Source organism: Malaya genurostris, chromosome 1 (genome assembly GCF_030247185.1).
Source record: "Malaya genurostris strain Urasoe2022 chromosome 1, Malgen_1.1, whole genome shotgun sequence".
Taxonomy (NCBI): Eukaryota; Metazoa; Arthropoda; class Insecta; order Diptera; family Culicidae; genus Malaya; species Malaya genurostris.
This window is the reverse complement of record NC_080570.1, coordinates 55394101-55411852: the sequence shown is the minus strand read 5'-3', so window position 1 is coordinate 55411852 and position 17752 is coordinate 55394101. Positions and strand designations below refer to the sequence as shown.

Sequence of the window (17752 nt, the reverse complement as noted above, 5' to 3'; positions counted from 1 at the left end):
ACACTACTCATTTTTACCGTTCCACTCAAAGTTTGAGTACATAACGATCTAATTTTGGGTAGCTTATAGAAGAGCTCGACAATGAGTGCTTTCTTCACACAAAAAAATAGAAATGATTTTCAGTGTACGTCAGTTTTAGAATTTAAATCTGGATATTATAACAAGAAAAATTAGCTCAGGAGTGCTTTAGACCACGTTCACATTAGCGCTGATATCACTTGATATACCGAGATGATATGCATATCATGTCGAAGTGTTCACATATGATCGAAATGATATCGTTTGACAATCAAGTTGTCATATAGAATGTTCCCATTAGAAGTTAGATAAATAATATTGCTTCTCTCTCCTAAAATTCAATCAATAATTGAAGTCTCGCATTTATTGGTCTCCGAACGCCAATATTCGTTAATAAAATCAAAATTATGTTTATTGTCACTCTCAAAGTGACGTTCATAAATCTTGGTTGATTTTTCAATAGGGTGTATAAACAAGTGACAGTTTCTCTTTAATCACTCTCTCTTTCGATTATTGTGATGTGATTAAAAGATTTTCTGTGATATCACTATTCTGTTTGAAAGTCGAAAGTTTCGGGTATCATTTCATGCAAAGAGTTGGAAACCGCTTGGTAATTAATAGAAGAGAAAGTAAACAAAGAGAAACTGTCACTTGTTTATACGCCCTTTTGAAAAATTAACGGAGAAATGAGTGCGTTCAATGCCATTATCCGTGTTGCTAGTTGCGATTTTTGACAACTCGACATGATATCCCGGATACCATGCTAAAACGGTGATGCGTTGACATCAAATTCTATGGGATATCAAGTGATATCGCACATGATATCATCGGATATCAAGTATATCCCAATATCACTTGATATCAGCGCTAATGTGAACATACTATTACTGGTGTTTCGAATATAGCAAAAAATAGAACGGCAGCGTATGTCACACGATTATAAAAAGTTACTCAGAGTTTAAGTACTAGTTACTCATTTTCAAATGTTAATACTCGTTTTTAGAGTTACGATGCGAGAGATAAGTCTAAAAGCCATAATAACCATTTGTAGCAACAGGTGCCATTTTTGTTAGTGGGCATTTTTATTCAGCTGTATCTGCTGCAAGTGTGAGTCGCTTTTCTCAGCCAAAACCTTGCTTCAGAATGGGAACGAATGTGCGCAAGTGTGTCACATATGAGGAATAAGAGTCTGATTGTTATCTGTGCGGAATTATGAATAATCATAGCAGGTTCAATTCAAGTAATGAGTTTCAATTACTCAATATTTATGCATTTAAATACAATATACTCATAAATTGAGCAGTTTCTACGTAATTATTTAAATTTTGAAATATAGATACTTATACTAAATTTTTGGCTTATGCTTTTTGCAGGGGGGGAAATAAGCAAATTTTTTTGATTCACAGTAAATAAAAATAGTGAGTGATCTCATCATATCACATATTTATTGTAGATATTATAATGAATCTTGAAACGAATGATTTTTGATACGATAATTTTTGGGTTTACTCAGAATTTAAAAAGGTGTTCAATTTCATTTCCCTCAATTTAAAACATAATCGCAATTTTTGTTTTGTTACCAAATTTTTTAATTCACGGTGTTCATTTTTTTGATTCACAATCGGAAATCTTGATTCACATTTTCATGCGCAAAATGGGCTTATTTCCACCTTTGGACTATAAAATATTACTCAGTAAATGAGTACATTTTACCATTTTAACATCGTTTCCAGTGAAAGAACTCAAATTCGAGTAGCTAAGGAGTTACTCTAAATAAGAGTTGTTCCACTTTTTCTGCCGATAAGTGGGATCTTAGTCATTTTTGAGTAACTTTTTTTCAAGCGTTCAGTTTTAAATTTGACAGTAGAGCTGTTCGAATAAATAAAACTAAAACGGTTTGATGGAGATACGTTTGTTCCAGTTTCAGTTCTACATATTATAGATCTGCCATATAAAACTTCCAGCTGCTGAATTTGCTCTACCGTTCTAATTGCAATCTTTGGAAAGCAGCCATTGTTGCTGTGGTAATGTTTGTTTTAGTTTCAGTTCTATTATTTAAGTGTGTTTTCAGTACTGTACTAGTTTTAGATGCATCATTTATGTCAGTTTTGATATTCAAATCTGGAAATCATAACAAGAAAAACTGGCAGCTCCCCCTCTTTGTTCAAAGAAAAACTTTAGAATTACGTCACAATAATCAAAAGAGAATGTGAACAAAGAAAAACAGACTAGCTTATACGGCCATTTGAAAAATCTACGGAGATATACACTCTTACCAGCCGCTACCTAATTTAAGGTCAAAACCTACCCAAAATCAACTAAAGTGCATCTCCCCAATTTTAGGTAACTGTTATATATTTACCACTTTTGTGATTACCTTTTCTAATGCATCTTGGCGCCTGGCAAAACTTCCCACCTTTACATGCAAACATAGAGATAAATTAACTACGCAATAAAGAGAGACACGAGTTATTGTTCCGTAAAAAGTGTACGTTTTATTTGGTGCTAATTCCTCCGGTTACAAATATCGGCCACTGTCTACAACAGTTAAATTGACGACGAGGATGGCGACTGCGAACGGTCCTGAAGATGTTCCGGGTTTTCCTGCTGCTATGCAATCATCATTTACTATCGACTCATTCGACCGACACCGGATGAAATGGTCGAGATGGGTGGAGCGGCTGGAAGGTGCTTTTGTTTTGTTCGGAGTACGGGAGGAATCGAAACGTTACATGCTGCTGCACTTCATGGGAGGTGAAACATACGATATTATATGTGATAAAATAGCTCCACAGAAACCACAAACACTGACGTATGCAGAAATTGTTCGTTTGCTGGAGACTCACTTCAACCCAGAGCCCTTGGAGATACTGGAAAATTTTCGCTTCAAGAGCAGAAAGCAAGGAGATGACCGTCCGGAAGAAACCATCGATGAGTATTTGATAGCATTACGGAAGCTCGCTATCACTTGCAATTTTGGGGAATATCTCAATACGGCCTTGCGAAATCAGTTGGTGTTTGGGTTGAAGGACAGAGCAATACAATCTCGACTGCTGGAAGTTCGTAATTTAACCCTCGACCGAGCTCGAGAAATTTCTGTTTCGATGGAACTGTCATCAAAGGGTGGTAGAGAGATTCAGTCGAAACAAGGTAAACCGGATGTTAATCTGGTGGAATCGTCCAGAAGCGGTACAAAAACGAAGGTAAAAAAATCTAATACAAATGCGAAATGCAATGAAAGCGCCGGGTCGAATAAAAAAGGATGCTATCGTTGCGGGAACACTGCTCATTTCGCAAACAAGTGTCCGCACATTACGACTGTTTGTCATTTCTGCAAAATGAAAGGACACCTACAGAAAGTGTGTCTAAAGGCAAAAAAGGAAAAGAAACCTGAAGCTAACTTACTAGACGATACTGATTCTAATGATAGTCAGTGTACGAATGAAGTTATTACGTTGGATGAAGTGTGCAAGTTGGAGAGAAACGGCAAGTCATACGCCTCCAAATTTTGGTTGGAAATGAATGTCAACAATACTGTCATCCGATTCGAGGTCGATACTGGAGCTCCTGTTACGATTGTTAGTAGGGAGGACAAGAAGAAATATTTTGCTGCCGACAAATTGCTACCGTCAGACTTGGAACTTGTTAGCTTCTGTAATACACGAATCAATATCGACGGAATGCTGAATGTAAGAGCAGAGTACTGCGATAAAGTTTATTCATTGCCGATTTACGTTTCAAATGTGAAGAAACATCCGTTGTTGGGACGCCAGTGGATGCGAGAGATGCAGATTAATCTGAACAATATTGCTTATGCCGGTGTACATACAGTCTGTGCTGCTGCTGTTTTACCGAGTGTTACGCCTGCAGCTGTAAAATCGTTAGTTGAACGATATGCGAATTTGTATGACCCGTCGATTGGAAGAATCCACGGATTATCTGCGAAGCTGGTACTCAAGTCTAATACGAATCCTGTGTACATCAAAGCACGACCAGTACCATTTTCGATACGAAGTGCTGTTGAGGATGAACTTGACTATTTGGAGCAAAATGGTGTGTTGCAGAAAGTAAACCATAGTGCGTGGGCAACGCCCATTGTTCCAGTGATGAAATCTAATAATAAAGTGAGGCTATGCGGCGATTATAAGATCTCGGTCAATCCGAATCTGAAAGTCGACGATCATCCATTGCCGACGATTGAGGAACTCTTTGTCAACGTAGCTGGCGGCAAAAAGTTTACGAAGATCGATTTGAGTCAGGCCTATCTACAACTGGAGGTCGAAAAGGATGATCAAGAGATACTAACCTTGAACACACATAAGGGTTTGTATCGGCCTACACGGTTGATGTATGGAATTGCGGCGGCGCCTGCCATTTGGCAGCGTTTGATGGAACAAGTACTGAATGGGATACCTGGCGTTACGGTTTTCTTGGACGATATACGTGTCACCGGTTCGAATGATACTGAGCATTTACAAAGACTTGAAGAGGTTTTGAAGCGGCTAAGTTCATACAACATGCGAATAAATTTGGACAAATGCCAATTCTTTGCGAACGAAATCGAATACTGTGGATACCTAATCAACAAGGAGGGGATTCATAAAGTCAAAAAGAAAATTGATGCTGTCCAGAACATGCCGGTTCCGGAAAACAAGGATCAAGTACGATCGTTTGTAGGGTTAGTGAACTACTACGGTAGATTCTTTCCGAATCTAAGTACAATGTTATACCCCCTCAACAATCTTCTGAAGAATACTGTGCCTTTTGTCTGGACGAAGCAATGCGAGGAGGCGTTTAACAAGGTTAAGCAAGAAATGCAGTCGGACAAATTTCTGGTTCACTACGATACAACGTTGCCGCTAGTACTGGCTACAGACGCATCGCCATACGGGGTCGGTGCTGTACTAAGCCATATGTACGAGGATGGTTCGGAGAGACCTATCCAATACGCTTCTCAAACACTGAATGCTACACAGCAAGCCTACAAACAAGTCGATCGAGAGGCATACGCGATAATTTTCGGGGTACGCAAATTTTATCAGTACCTGTACGGGAAAAGATTCACGCTGATTACGGATAACGAACCGTTGAAGCAGATCTTTTCTGATACAAAAGGATTGCCAAAGATGTCTGCGCTAAGGATGCAGCATTATGCAACATTCTTACAGTCTTTCAACTACAGCATACAGTTCAGGCCGACGAGTAAGCACTGCAATGCTGATGCGTTTTCGCGATTACCGCTGAAACAACAGGTTCCTAACAATGTAGTGGAAGAATCTGATCTACTTGAAGTCAACATAATCGAGACACTACCGCTGACCATAGAGGAATTATCGAAAGCCACTTCTACGGATCAGAATGTGAAAGTTTTGGTTCAAGGTTTGCGGAGTGGCAGAACCGTTGAACCAAAAGATCGTTTCGGAGTTGATCAAGAAGAGTTTACGCTTCAACAGAACTGTGTCATGCGAGGAATACGAGTCTACGTTCCACCAAGTCTGCGAGGAAAGGTTCTTGCTGAATTACATTCCACGCATTTCGGAACATGCCGACTAAAGTCTCTGGCTCGGGGATACGTTTGGTGGGAAGGAGTCGATAAGGACATAGAGAATATGGTGCGAAATTGTAGTTACTGTCAGTCCACTAGGGCTGAACCCGCCAAAGTACCGACACACTGCTGGGAGGTTGCAAGACAACCGTTCGAGAGAGTTCACGTCGATTTTGCTGGACCGTTCATGAACACCTATTTCATTGTACTGGTAGACGCATATTCAAAATGGCCGGAAGTTCGAATCCTGAATAACATCACAACTGCGACGACTATTCAAATTTGTCGCGAATACTTTGCTACGTACGGAATACCATCTGTTTTAGTCAGCGATCACGGAGTGCAGTTTACATCGGATGAGTTCCAACGTTTCCTCAAAATGAATGGAGTCTACCACAAGATGGGTGCGCCCTATCATCCTGCGACAAATGGGCAAGCTGAACGGTTTATTCAAACCCTTAAGGCAAAACTTAAGAGTCTACGATGCGATAAAACAACGATGCACGCCGAGCTATGCAATATTCTTTTGAGTTACAGGAAAACAGTACATCCTGCGACCGGAAAATCACCATCGGTGATGCTTTTCAACCGACAAATTCGTTCTCGTCTTGATTTGATGATTCCAAATACTGCGGCTGTTTCGAGGGACGTTGAAGGAAAAGTTCGTTGTCTTCCTGAGGGGACGAGAGTTGCAGCGCGAGATTATTTGGACAAAACTAAATGGAAGTACGGAGTGGTCACTGAGAAACTTGGTAAGCTGCATTACAATATTGAACTGGACGATGGCCGAACGTGGAAGCGACACATCGACCAGCTGCGAGAGATTGGTCCGAACTTAACTACAAACCGAACCGTGTACGATATAATTGTTCCTGAAGACGACAGTACAGGACCCGAAACCGAAAAACCGGATGCTGCTTCTACGGAGTATGCGACGCCCTGTGTACCTTCATCCAGTAAAGAAATACCTGCTGTACGATCGTTGCCCGTTAAGGATAAGAAGAACCAGGTTGCTGAGAATTACCCTGTATCGAGATCTGTTCTGGAGAATCCTGCTGTACCAATTAACGACCATTCTCCAAGAAGATCGAGTAGAATCATCAGACCACCGAGAAGACTTGATTTGTAATTTGATACGTTTACTTCAGGGGGGAAGAGCTGTTATATATTTACCACTTTTGTGATTACCTTTTCTAATGCATCTTGGCGCCTGGCAAAACTTCCCACCTTTACATGCAAACATAGAGATAAATTAACTACGCAATAAAGAGAGACACGAGTTATTGTTCCGTAAAAAGTGTACGTTTTATTTGGTGCTAATTCCTCCGGTTACAAATATCGGCCACTGTCTACAACAGTAACTATTGATGACCTCAAAAGTTAGGTAAATATAAGTTTACCCAAAGTTTTATGCCATAACAAAGCACGCTAACCCATTTTTTACGATCAAGTCAAAGTTTGAGTAGATAACGACCTAATTCTGGGTATAGAAGAGTTCGACAATGAGTGATTTGTCCTCAAAAAATAGGTAAAAATGATTTTCAGTGTACAAAACATAGAACGACATCGTAGACCAGTTTTAAATTTGACAGCAGAACTGTTCGAATAAATGAAACTAGAACGATTTGCTAGGGATACGTTTGTTGAAGTTGCAGTTCTATTATAAATCACTCTTCTGGCTACGGAATTTTCTCTAAGGGCATATTCAGGAGTTTTCTAGTTCTAGATGCATAATTTATGTCAGTTTTAAAATTTAAATCTAGAAATTATTACAAAATGAACTGGCAGCCCAAGCAGCGTTTTATCAGTGTTTCAAATATAGAAAAAATAGAACAGCAGCGTATACCAGTTTTAAATTTGACAGTAGAACTGTTCGAATAAATAAAACTGAAACGGCTTGCTGGGGATACGTTTGTTTCAGTTTCAGTTATATTATAGACCATCCATATTCATCGTGCAGCTCCTGAATTTGCTCTAAGGTTCTAATTGCAATCTTTGAAAAGCAGCAATTGTTGATGAACTCAAAATCAGTTATCTGTGCTACTGGTAGATGAATCTTAAAGAGAAAAACATCAGTTTATTTAGAAAAATGTTTCAAATAAACTGACATTTCTCACAAGAATTCCCACTCAACAACTGCGAAAAACAAACTACTTTCATTGGCTGTTTTTCTAAGATTGTAAATTTGAGTTTTAAACTTTCTAGAATTTTTAGATCACTTCGAAAGTGAGTTAACATTGGTTTAAGTTTAAGACAAGACCAGATAACCGGGGGCTGATTTTGTTTCAATTTTATGTCAGAATGGTCCACACGCTTAATTGTGCCTACTCAGTGGCATAAAATGGTGTTTTACTCAAAATGGAATAGGTTGATTCTCAATCGATGTGAGTAATTTTAGACGTATTTAACATCCAATGCAATTTTCTGTTTTCGAGAAATTTTGATTTTCAGTACGTTTCAATTTTTTTAACATCAATTGATAAAAATTGAAATTGTTACAATTCTCTTTTTTCTGAAAATAATGTCTGCTGAATGCGTCACTGACTTTAAGTGACATTCGTCGAACAGTTAACCGATGTGCGAAAAATGTTACTAAAAGTCAGTGTCACTTTCATCAGACATTGAGTCAATCAATTTTGTGCCACTTTTTTCTTTGAACATAACTCATGGTTTGAGTTCCGATCACTCAAATTCATAAACTAGAACAATATGTCAAAATTTGAGTATGGATTTGAGTAAAATTTGCTCAGGCCATGAATTCTCTCGCATTTATTCATTTAGTATGCGTTGAGTTTTCAAACATTTGAGTGAAATAAATACTTCTAGCAGTTCAATGCGTTTTTTTTTATCGGAATACTCTTATCGAATTTGAGGATGCAAGAATACGTCGTTTTTCAATGCCGTTTCTAGATTTGGTTTTTGAAACCATAAATTATCAATCATAGATGTTTTCAATAGAAATTTGAATTATGCTAAGTGAAAAGTACAAGATAAGGATATCAACATCGTTCAATTCCGATTCCAAACCGGTCAAAAGGTTTTGAATTACTCTCCTGGGCTTTCCATTAAAAATAAAGAAGAATAACTTCGTACCTTCAATTTCAATTTTTAATAAATTTCTTCATTATCGCCTTCAAAGCACTCTCCTCCTGCGGCAATACATGCATGCCAACGCTTGATCTAATTTTCCATACAAGTTTTATAGGCCGCCAAAGGTATGGGCTTTAGTTCACGCAGCGAATTCTCTTTTATGGTCTCTATGGTCTCAAAACGCGTTCCCCGCAATGGCAATTTGAATCTGGGGAAGAGGAAAAAGTCACACGGGGCCATATCTGGAGAGTACGGGACTTGGTTGATTTTATTGGTTGTGCTTTTGGCCAAAAAATAATCTCTTTGGCGACATCAACACGACGCTGTTTTTGAATGAAACGCGTTTAAAGCCCATTTTAACATCAGTTAAAATGTGTTCGGCTGATCCATAAGAGATTTCCAACAACACAGCAATCTTCCTAATCGGTACAGAACAATTTTGCAACACGATTTGCTTCGCAGATTCAATGTTTTCTTTAGCAGCCCTTACACGTGACAATATTATTGTCAATCCAAAGTATTGTCAATACCGTCAATCCAATTGACTTGGTAACTTGAGTCCGCATTTTTCGAACAAATCAAGCGTTTGAAGCTTCAAATATTGCAACTGAACATTGAAACATTGAGAGAAAAGTTCATTCCACATATTTGACAGTTCCTTCTCTGGAGAGAAAGTATTGTCGGATTGATGAGCAGTTTAGATTTTTTGACAAAATTTTCGTCAATCCAATTAAGTTTCCATTACACGATCAAAAGTATTGTCAATACTCCTTGTATTGACAATAATATTGTCACGTGTAAGGGCCGCTTTTAGTAACAGATGTTGTTGGGCGGCCAGGGATCTCATCATGATCCAAGCTTGTACGACCACCTTTGAAGCGTTTATACCACTCGTATGCCTGTGTTTTTCCTAGACACGATTCACCAAAGACCTTTTCTAACATTTTCAACGTTTCGGAACACTTAAATCCATTTGCAACACAAAAGTTGTTCTAAATTTTCATCCATCCAGTAGCGGAGGAAACTACTTTAGCGTGTTTTTGACAACGACTGAGTTCCTGAGATTGTAAGTAGAACCTTAAGCTCATTATTCAGCTTCACAAAATGGTTCACATGGCTGAAATAGCAACTGCGAACACATATTATTCTTAATCTGAGAACTACATACAAATTCTAGTCTCAACTGCCTTAAAAAAAGTTTGATCATTAGGACGAAAATCAATTTTTCTTTGGTTCGAATTGTGTGTTGAAATAATAAATTTACCCAAATGACAAACACTCCTTGGAGTACGATACAAAAGATTGAAGCACCGATTCGGTCGACTTCCCGCAGTGGTGACAGCGTAACAAACTGCACATTCTTCCAATTCCTGTTTCATGTGTTAGTCTGCCAGACAGACTAAACGATCGGAGAATTCGTTCTACAACCCGTTCGGTACTGCAACGATGACGGAATGTGAACAATCAGATAACCTTTCCGACGGCGAGAAATTCTCAAAATCAACAATTTCTGTGCGGTATTCGCAATTTGTAAACGCTCTTCGTCTTACTTCAATGTACGGTTCTATAAACTACTGAAACGGTGCTTGTGACGAACGACGAACTGTTAAACTTCATACCTTCAGAAAATCGGGAAACTCCCGGATGATTGGTCCCTCGTCGGGCTGGTGCACGAAAAAAATAAACAACAAACAACGGAATCAACGGTGAACCAGAGAGGACCCATTAATGAACCAAGCAAACTAGAACGGGTCAATCATCATCGGTAGTAAGAAAGCTCATCAAATTTAACTTTTTGCATAAGAGCGATTATTATTTTCATTTGATTTTTTTTCGTGGCTTTTCATACTTTTCTCACCTTTTTTAAATAATTAAATTATCATAATTTATACACAATTGGTTTGCGGTTTTGTTTTACTATTCTCCCTTTTTTTCCAGTATTACATTCAGTTATCTCTGTCTTTACGACTAATGCATACCTGCACGCATATTCATCGGTTGTCTAGCGTTTTTTTTTTTGTTTATTTTCTTATTCGTTTCTCCTAAAGAATATGTACAAACAAGGTTACTGCTGTTTCCGCTTATAGTTTTTCCGTTTTACATAAGAAATAACTGCGACCATTCTTTGCCTTCGGACTTGCCTATACTATCCTCTTTCTCTCACTAATGTGTGTGTGTTTTTTTTATTTTCCTTATTTCTTTTTGTTTCGGTTACGTTTGGTATAATTTTCTTGATACAATTTTGCTTAATATTTCCAACGACTTGTTAAGTTTTGCTATGTATTTTTTTTTCTTTGTTAATTTCGTATTGAAGCGGCTAATGTAAATGTCTCTTACCGGAGAAACGGAAACAGAGCAGATAATTTACGAAACACAGCAGACAATTAGTGAATTAGAGGAAGAAAAAAAAACAGTGGAAAGGAAAATCTTACGCATACTCTTGTACGGATATCGTTCACTGAGAGAGGATTTTTCAAATGTTTTGTTACAACATAAATTGATAGATAGTAGATAGAGTAATAGAATAAAACTGAAGCCTAACGTCCAGAGAAAGACGGATCGTTTTGAAACAGAAAAAAAACTCGATTCTATTGGACAACGAAACAATAATATATATTTTAAGACATACCAATAATAGAAACGTAACAATAGCATTCGAGGGTGGGTTATTAGGCTTGTTTGTTTGTTTGTATTTTTTTTCCAAGAAAGGTTCATGACTTTAGTATCGGTTACTTATTTACTGTTACTGTCCGGAAATCAGTTCTAATCCCTCAATTTTGCAGTTAAATAGGTAGAGGGCTTTTGCATGGCTGTGAGTGTGGTTGTAGGATGTGAGTGTGTAGATGTGTATGTGTGGGAGTGTAATCGTTTCTGTTTACCCTCAGTTAGTGTGTACGTTATATATTAGCGAGGAGATGAGTGTTCGGAGCAATAAACTAGCGCGGTAAGGAAACTGTTGCAGTAATCCAATTAATCCGGAAAACGGTCGAAAAAGTTTACGGGAAAATCCGATTTTCGGGCGAAGACGATGACGATGACGATGGCGGGCAAAGTGCCTGCCAGGACCTGCCTGATGATATCGGATGTGGTCCCAGCTGACAGCTGTGCGCAGGCGATCATCTTGTATTGATGATGAACAAAGATGATGCCGATGAAAAACGTCGACGGAATCGCTGGAAGCACTCCCCAGGGTTCTGCGTCGACGGTGAAACTTTACAGAAGCTGATGAATATTGATGAGAAAAGCTGATTTCGCATGCCGACGAGAATACACCGCATTAGCTCGGTTCCTGTACGGTTCCGATGACTGACGGAAAGCGACGGTAATCCAAAATGGTAGCCTCGGGAACTTTATCAACTGCTTTTTTTCTCTCACACGATTGCTTTCAACGTTCAACTCTGCATCATCAACACTACTTAATATCACCTTCCCGGGTTTCTATATTCCTACTCCTTCAGCAGTTGGAGTTTGCACACAATAAACTTTTTCTTCACCGTTCACGGATTTACAAACTTTGATGATTCGTTTTGTTTTTTTTTCGGTTTCAGCTTCCGTCCCATGCCGCCTTTTTCCCGCTCCTTTCATAACATCCGACGGTTGGTTCTAACTTCTTGTTGTTATGCTGTTGCAAATTTTTTCTTGTATTCACTACGTTTCGCATGACTTTCTTTGGAACACATATTTTTATATATATAGCGATATTTTGTTTAACTTGTATCCTATTTTGTAATCATTATTTCCTTTACTATCTTTCGAAGTTGCTTGGAGTAAAACTACTATCACATTTAAATGCAACGAAAAAAGTTGCTCGATTATATTTTTTTTATACTTTTGCCTTCATTTTCTTCGTCGTTATAAGACACAAACAAAGAGATTATAGCAACGAATAATCGTTTAATAAATTATTCCTTCTTCTCGTAAGCTTCCATCCATTCTCGTCGACAGCATTTTCCGTTTTGTTTCATTTTTTTTTCTTCTCTGTTTTCTTAGCCGATTAGAATTAAAATCACACATTATAACACGACACTTGCTGCATCTGCGGGAATGCTGGTGCCATCAGTGGCGGAAAGGAGCCCCCCATCGAACCGGTCATCATGTACGGATGGAGCCGATGGGAAACCCGCTGGTGCTGCCGGTACTTGCCCGCAAACAGGGCGGCCGACTTCTCCGACTGGTAACCACTGCTGGTACTGTTGTTGTTGTTGTTGTTGTTGCCGTTGCTACCATTTCCGCTGGAATTGCTGTGATGGTTGCTGCTACCGGTGACGCCGGTGCGCATCAATGCATGGCCGGCGGCGGTGAGCATGGCACTCCCAGCGCCCACCATTTTGCTGCACGCCATATGATCCGGACCGGTCTGATAGTCACGCGGGATCGTCGCCATCGAGCTCTTCTCCAGCAGTGCCGCAGAGTCCCACAGGCCACTGGCGGCGGTCAGACCTAGTTCCGTGTTGTTATTGTTACTAGTGTTATTGTTACTGTTGCTACTATTACTATATACACCACAGCCTCCGGAAAGCATAGCATCACGTTTGCCAACGACCGAAGAGTTTCGGTACATCGTTGCCGACGGTTGATAGTTATTATTGTTACTGCTGGCAGTTTGGGAACTGTTTCCGCCCACCAGTAGACTAGCATTCACTTTAATCGGTAACGATTCGGGACCTGCCTGGAAATCACGCGGCACAGCGGCCATTGAAGTCTTTTCGACGTCCCACCGGGGACCGGATGGCAAACCGCCCTCCAAACTGCTACTTGTATTGAACGCAGCACAGCTAGCCGGCATTAGATTCGGCTGCTGTTGCTGCTGACCAGTGCCGGCGGCATTCGTGTGCGCCAGCTGGGTCATACCCGTATTACAACGTTTGATGGCTTTTGGTTTGCTACTGCTGTTGTTGTTGTTGTTGTTGCTGTTGCTATAGGCAGTTTGATTGGCTAGGTTGACCTTCCCGTAGCTTCGGACTACCCCATCAGGGCCCATATAACGGCTCCAGTCTGAGGTATTTGATAGTTGCTGTTGTTGTTGTTGTTGTTGTTGCTGCTGTTGCTGTTGTTGCTGACTTTGTAGGCTGTACTGATTGGAGGATTGTTGTTGACTGGTTATGTGTGACTGTTGCTGCTGATGGAGCTGCTGTTGAGGCTGTGGTTGATGTGAATGATGGCGATGGTGTTGGGATTGAACATGCTGTGACTGTTGCTGTTGACTGCTGCTCGTCCCAACAGGATAGTGCGCCTGTTGGGACCTCTGGACCATCTGCCGTTGCACGTATTCATCGATCTGTTGCTGCAAGTTCGGATGGTGATGCATACTGCTTTGATGACTAGACACTACAACGTGCTGCTGTGCCTGCTGGGAACTAGCTTTTGAGCTGCGCCGACTCATGGACGACGTATCAACAACATTGGCAACAATTGAATTAGAGCTACGGGATGAATTTGGCATATTGTTTATGAAAGGACTACGCCGCTGACTTTCCATTTTCCGGAAATAGCAGGGATGAATCATCAGCAACGGTTCCACCCGGGCTCCCACCGGTGGTTTGGCCTGATTTGGTAATTCATACTCCACACTACAGTCCACGTGCAGCGGTATGCTGTAGTCCTTCTGTGCCATCGGTGCCCCGCTCGTTAACCGCGATGACACCGGTAGATGGTGCAACTGCGGTTGCTGCTGGTGCTGGGAAATACCGGACGCCACCGAAAGGTCGTAGTTCGGATAACACGCTGCCATTGCCATCCTGTCGGTGCTGATAGTGGTATTTACTTTATTCCACTCCAACGTTAAACCCCGAGATGTGGTACACGTACCACTCAAAACGGGTGAACGACACTAAATCTTCGCACTCCAGTCACTTTTCATTGGAATCTTTTAATTTATGGTTCCGCCAACGTACGCACTCGCTTTCTTCCTTTCTATCCACACATTTGGCACCGTATGCGAACGATTCTCTCCACACAATCGATATGCTTCAATTTACTCTTTCGAATCAAATCACAAAATTATTTTTTTTCCGCTCTCTTCTGCTCGTAACCACTAAATTACACTTATCAGGAACATCAACTCAATAAATTCCAAATCGCTACGATCGGGATTTAGCTTGACCACCGGCGGCAGTTTGCTGTTTTGCCTCCAACAGTCGATGAAATTGGCTGCTAAGAACTCAGTCTTCGTGAAATGCAATGGCGCTGATGAGTTCAACGTTGCTTCTCCTCGAAATGAGATTAGACTGACAGCCGATTAGTTTGCGATACTGCTTCTCGGTGCTGTTCCTCTGCTCCCAAATCTCGGCGTACGGTTACCTCCTTCAGCTCAGTCTTCACTAGCGAAAAAAACAAATAAGGTCGGCTTGTTTCTTCAATTCATTCGAAACGAAACCCGACTCGGTATCCGCGTTCGACAATCGGTCAAATCGCGACTATCACACTGTTTAATCAAAATTTACTTCTCGGTTCGTCTCACTTTAAGACTAATCAGGCACGGAGCATTGGTTTCTCACTGCTGCTCGCTTTAAATTCACGGTGACCTGATTTTGACACATTCACTTAATATCGATTTTCTTCTTTTCTTGCCAACACACACGCGCTCGATCCGTGGCTTTTCGGTTAGTGCCTCTTTCTTCAGTATTGAAGCCAGACCAGGCCGTACGTTCTTCTCGGTCGGCGCTCTTTCTCTTGTTGCCCTCTTCCCGAACTGAACAACACTGAAATCTCTGTTACTGTTCTCGTCTACCACCCGACCGACTCGCACTCGCGCTATCCCGACTTGTTCTCTCGTTCGTTCTTACTCTCTTGCTCTCTATCGACCGGCCCTACTTGTTCTTTTAATGAGTCTGGTTGTAATTCTTCTTTTTTTCTGCTGTTTTGAGCTTACACTGGCTCTCAGTAGGGTTCTTTCTTTTCGATTGAATGTTTCTTCTTTGGGCGTTGAGCCTCGACTGAAGTTGGAATCGACTCGAAGCGCACAAGCACCACAATTCCGGGTTTCCAGTATGCACGAATGCGCACTTCGGTTACGCTATTTGTGGCTCTCTTTCCCACACTCGTTCACACTTGCTGTGTAGTGGTTTTCCAGTGTTCCCAAAATTCAAAGTGCTTTCGGAGCAACCGATTGAATGACACTGATTAGAAAAGAGTAGGTTTTATCAAGTTTTAAGCTGCTGAAAGATTACTTTCGGTACCTAAGCATATGGCATAAACCGTAGGTAGAAAACGTAGGTAAACTAATCTGTTCTGGTTTGATTTTCCGGTATATCTCGCCTGCACATTTTGGCCAACCCGGCCACCCTGCCCAGAACCGGTTGCGCTTGTGTTCGTCAGCCGAACATCAGTGACGTAGAATTTCAGACTTTTGGGAATTCCGTTCGCTAGTGTGCGTCGTAATTGGCTGACCACAGGAATGGTGGCCAGTGAAAATGACGACGAACGTTGACTCATACCAAGGGAAGCCGGTGAGAGCGAACCCGAATGCGTGAGAGCGTACCGTGGCCTGCCATTGCGTCGACTTCCGCTGAATCGTGAATGCGCACCCGATTACATTTTCCTTTGCAAAGGCTCTTTCTCTCACTCACTTTCGTTCTGTCGGTCTCTCTCTCGTAACGCATTTTCGTGTACCCACACCAGCAAGGCGATCATATGATTGCTTTTTCTAGACACTAGAGGCTAGGCACCTTACCATTGGCGAACAGCAGGTATGCAAGTGTGTTGATCATGAGCAGTGGAGTAATAGTTTTCCCCTCACTCACACCGGTGCAATCGTCACTGCTGGTGACCCCGACCGGAATCGGTGGTAATTATGTTGCATTCAGCTAATGCCAGCGATTGTCAACCCGGCTAGCTCGGTTCTTGGAATAAATATTGCGATTTGGAGGGTGGCTAAATTTACGACTCGAGAACTCTAAAAATAATTTTTATGTAACATCTTACCTTCAGTAATTATTACGGATGTTTAACTTTTCTACTGATAAGAATTTTTGTTTTGACCAGCAGCCGCATTCATGTCAATTGATAACACTTTTTTAATCATATATTGCAAAAACTGAAGTCCACAAACTCGGTAGAGAATGGAGAATAAAGTAGCTCATTTTTTCAAAACTGTTTCTTCTTTCAGCAAGCGTTTTATTTTTCAATATTCGTTCTTAATTTTTCAAGAGAATTCTTATCGATATCTCCGTGCATCAAGTTTGTAGATGGTTTACATACAACATAGATAATGATGGACGCACACTGAAACTTAAATTAGAAATTGACGTATTTGAAATCGTATGAAGCATTGAATGTGGGATTTAATAAGTCGTCGGTTTGTAGTGATGTCACTGGACAGACTGTTATTTTTTCCTGGGCCTTTAAAAGTGAACCGATTCTGATCAAAGTTTGAGTTTGTTTGAAGTCCCGTCAGATGGTTAATTTGTCTTGTGTTGTACATTCGAGGTTTTGCATTTAATATTATATTGTGAGTACTTTTGAAATATGTTGTGAATTAGCGATTAATATCTGTTCATCGCATATTGACAGGACTTTATGGGGAATAGCAAAGCCTTGGCATTAGTGCCAAGTGTTATAATATGCTCCCCTTAAGAAAACATTGAGATATTTCTAAATGTAATGATATATTTTCTTCGACCATGTAGGTGTTTCTTTGCAATACGACTGAAAAACATAATTTTCAATAATTTCGGTAGAAGTGATGAGAATTGATTTATACAAACACATTTTCCAAAACGACCACATTCTCAGTTTTTTCGCTTGCCGCAGGCATAATGAACCCAGCATCAGTGTATATTTTATGAACCCGTATAATATACACCACAACAAATCAGTGAAATGCCCCACAACAATGATGCAATATGCCCCTTGAAATGTCGATATAGAAGGAAAGCAGATAAAGAAGATATTCTACGCATCAGAAATCAATTGCATAATCTATTAATTACAATTGGAAACCAACATATTTGATCCTCCCAATGCAACATTTTGTTATAATAATCGTTATTAATCTTTAAAACAATACTTAAACTATAAACATACTGTTGAATCGAAGGTGTGGCATAATGTCCGTAGAGTGACTGTTATGAGAAAATTCGTATATCAAAGAAATAACTC

The 17752-nt window shown here is 40.3% G+C and overlaps 2 protein-coding genes across 2 annotated transcripts; one reads left to right on the top strand and one right to left on the bottom strand.

Annotated features, from left to right (window-relative positions):
• Positions 1-2582: 2582 nt before the first annotated feature.
• Positions 2583-6692, top strand: LOC131425908 (uncharacterized protein K02A2.6-like). The gene has a single exon (XM_058588193.1). It carries the CDS (start codon positions 2583-2585, stop codon positions 6690-6692), a length of 4110 nt encoding a protein of 1369 aa, XP_058444176.1.
• Positions 6693-10439: 3747 nt separating this feature from the next.
• LOC131440009 (centrosomal and chromosomal factor) lies at positions 10440-15595 on the bottom strand. The gene has a single exon (XM_058611097.1). It carries the CDS (start codon positions 14388-14390, stop codon positions 12660-12662), a length of 1731 nt encoding a protein of 576 aa, XP_058467080.1. The 5' UTR covers positions 14391-15595; the 3' UTR covers positions 10440-12659.
• Positions 15596-17752: the final 2157 nt, after the last annotated feature.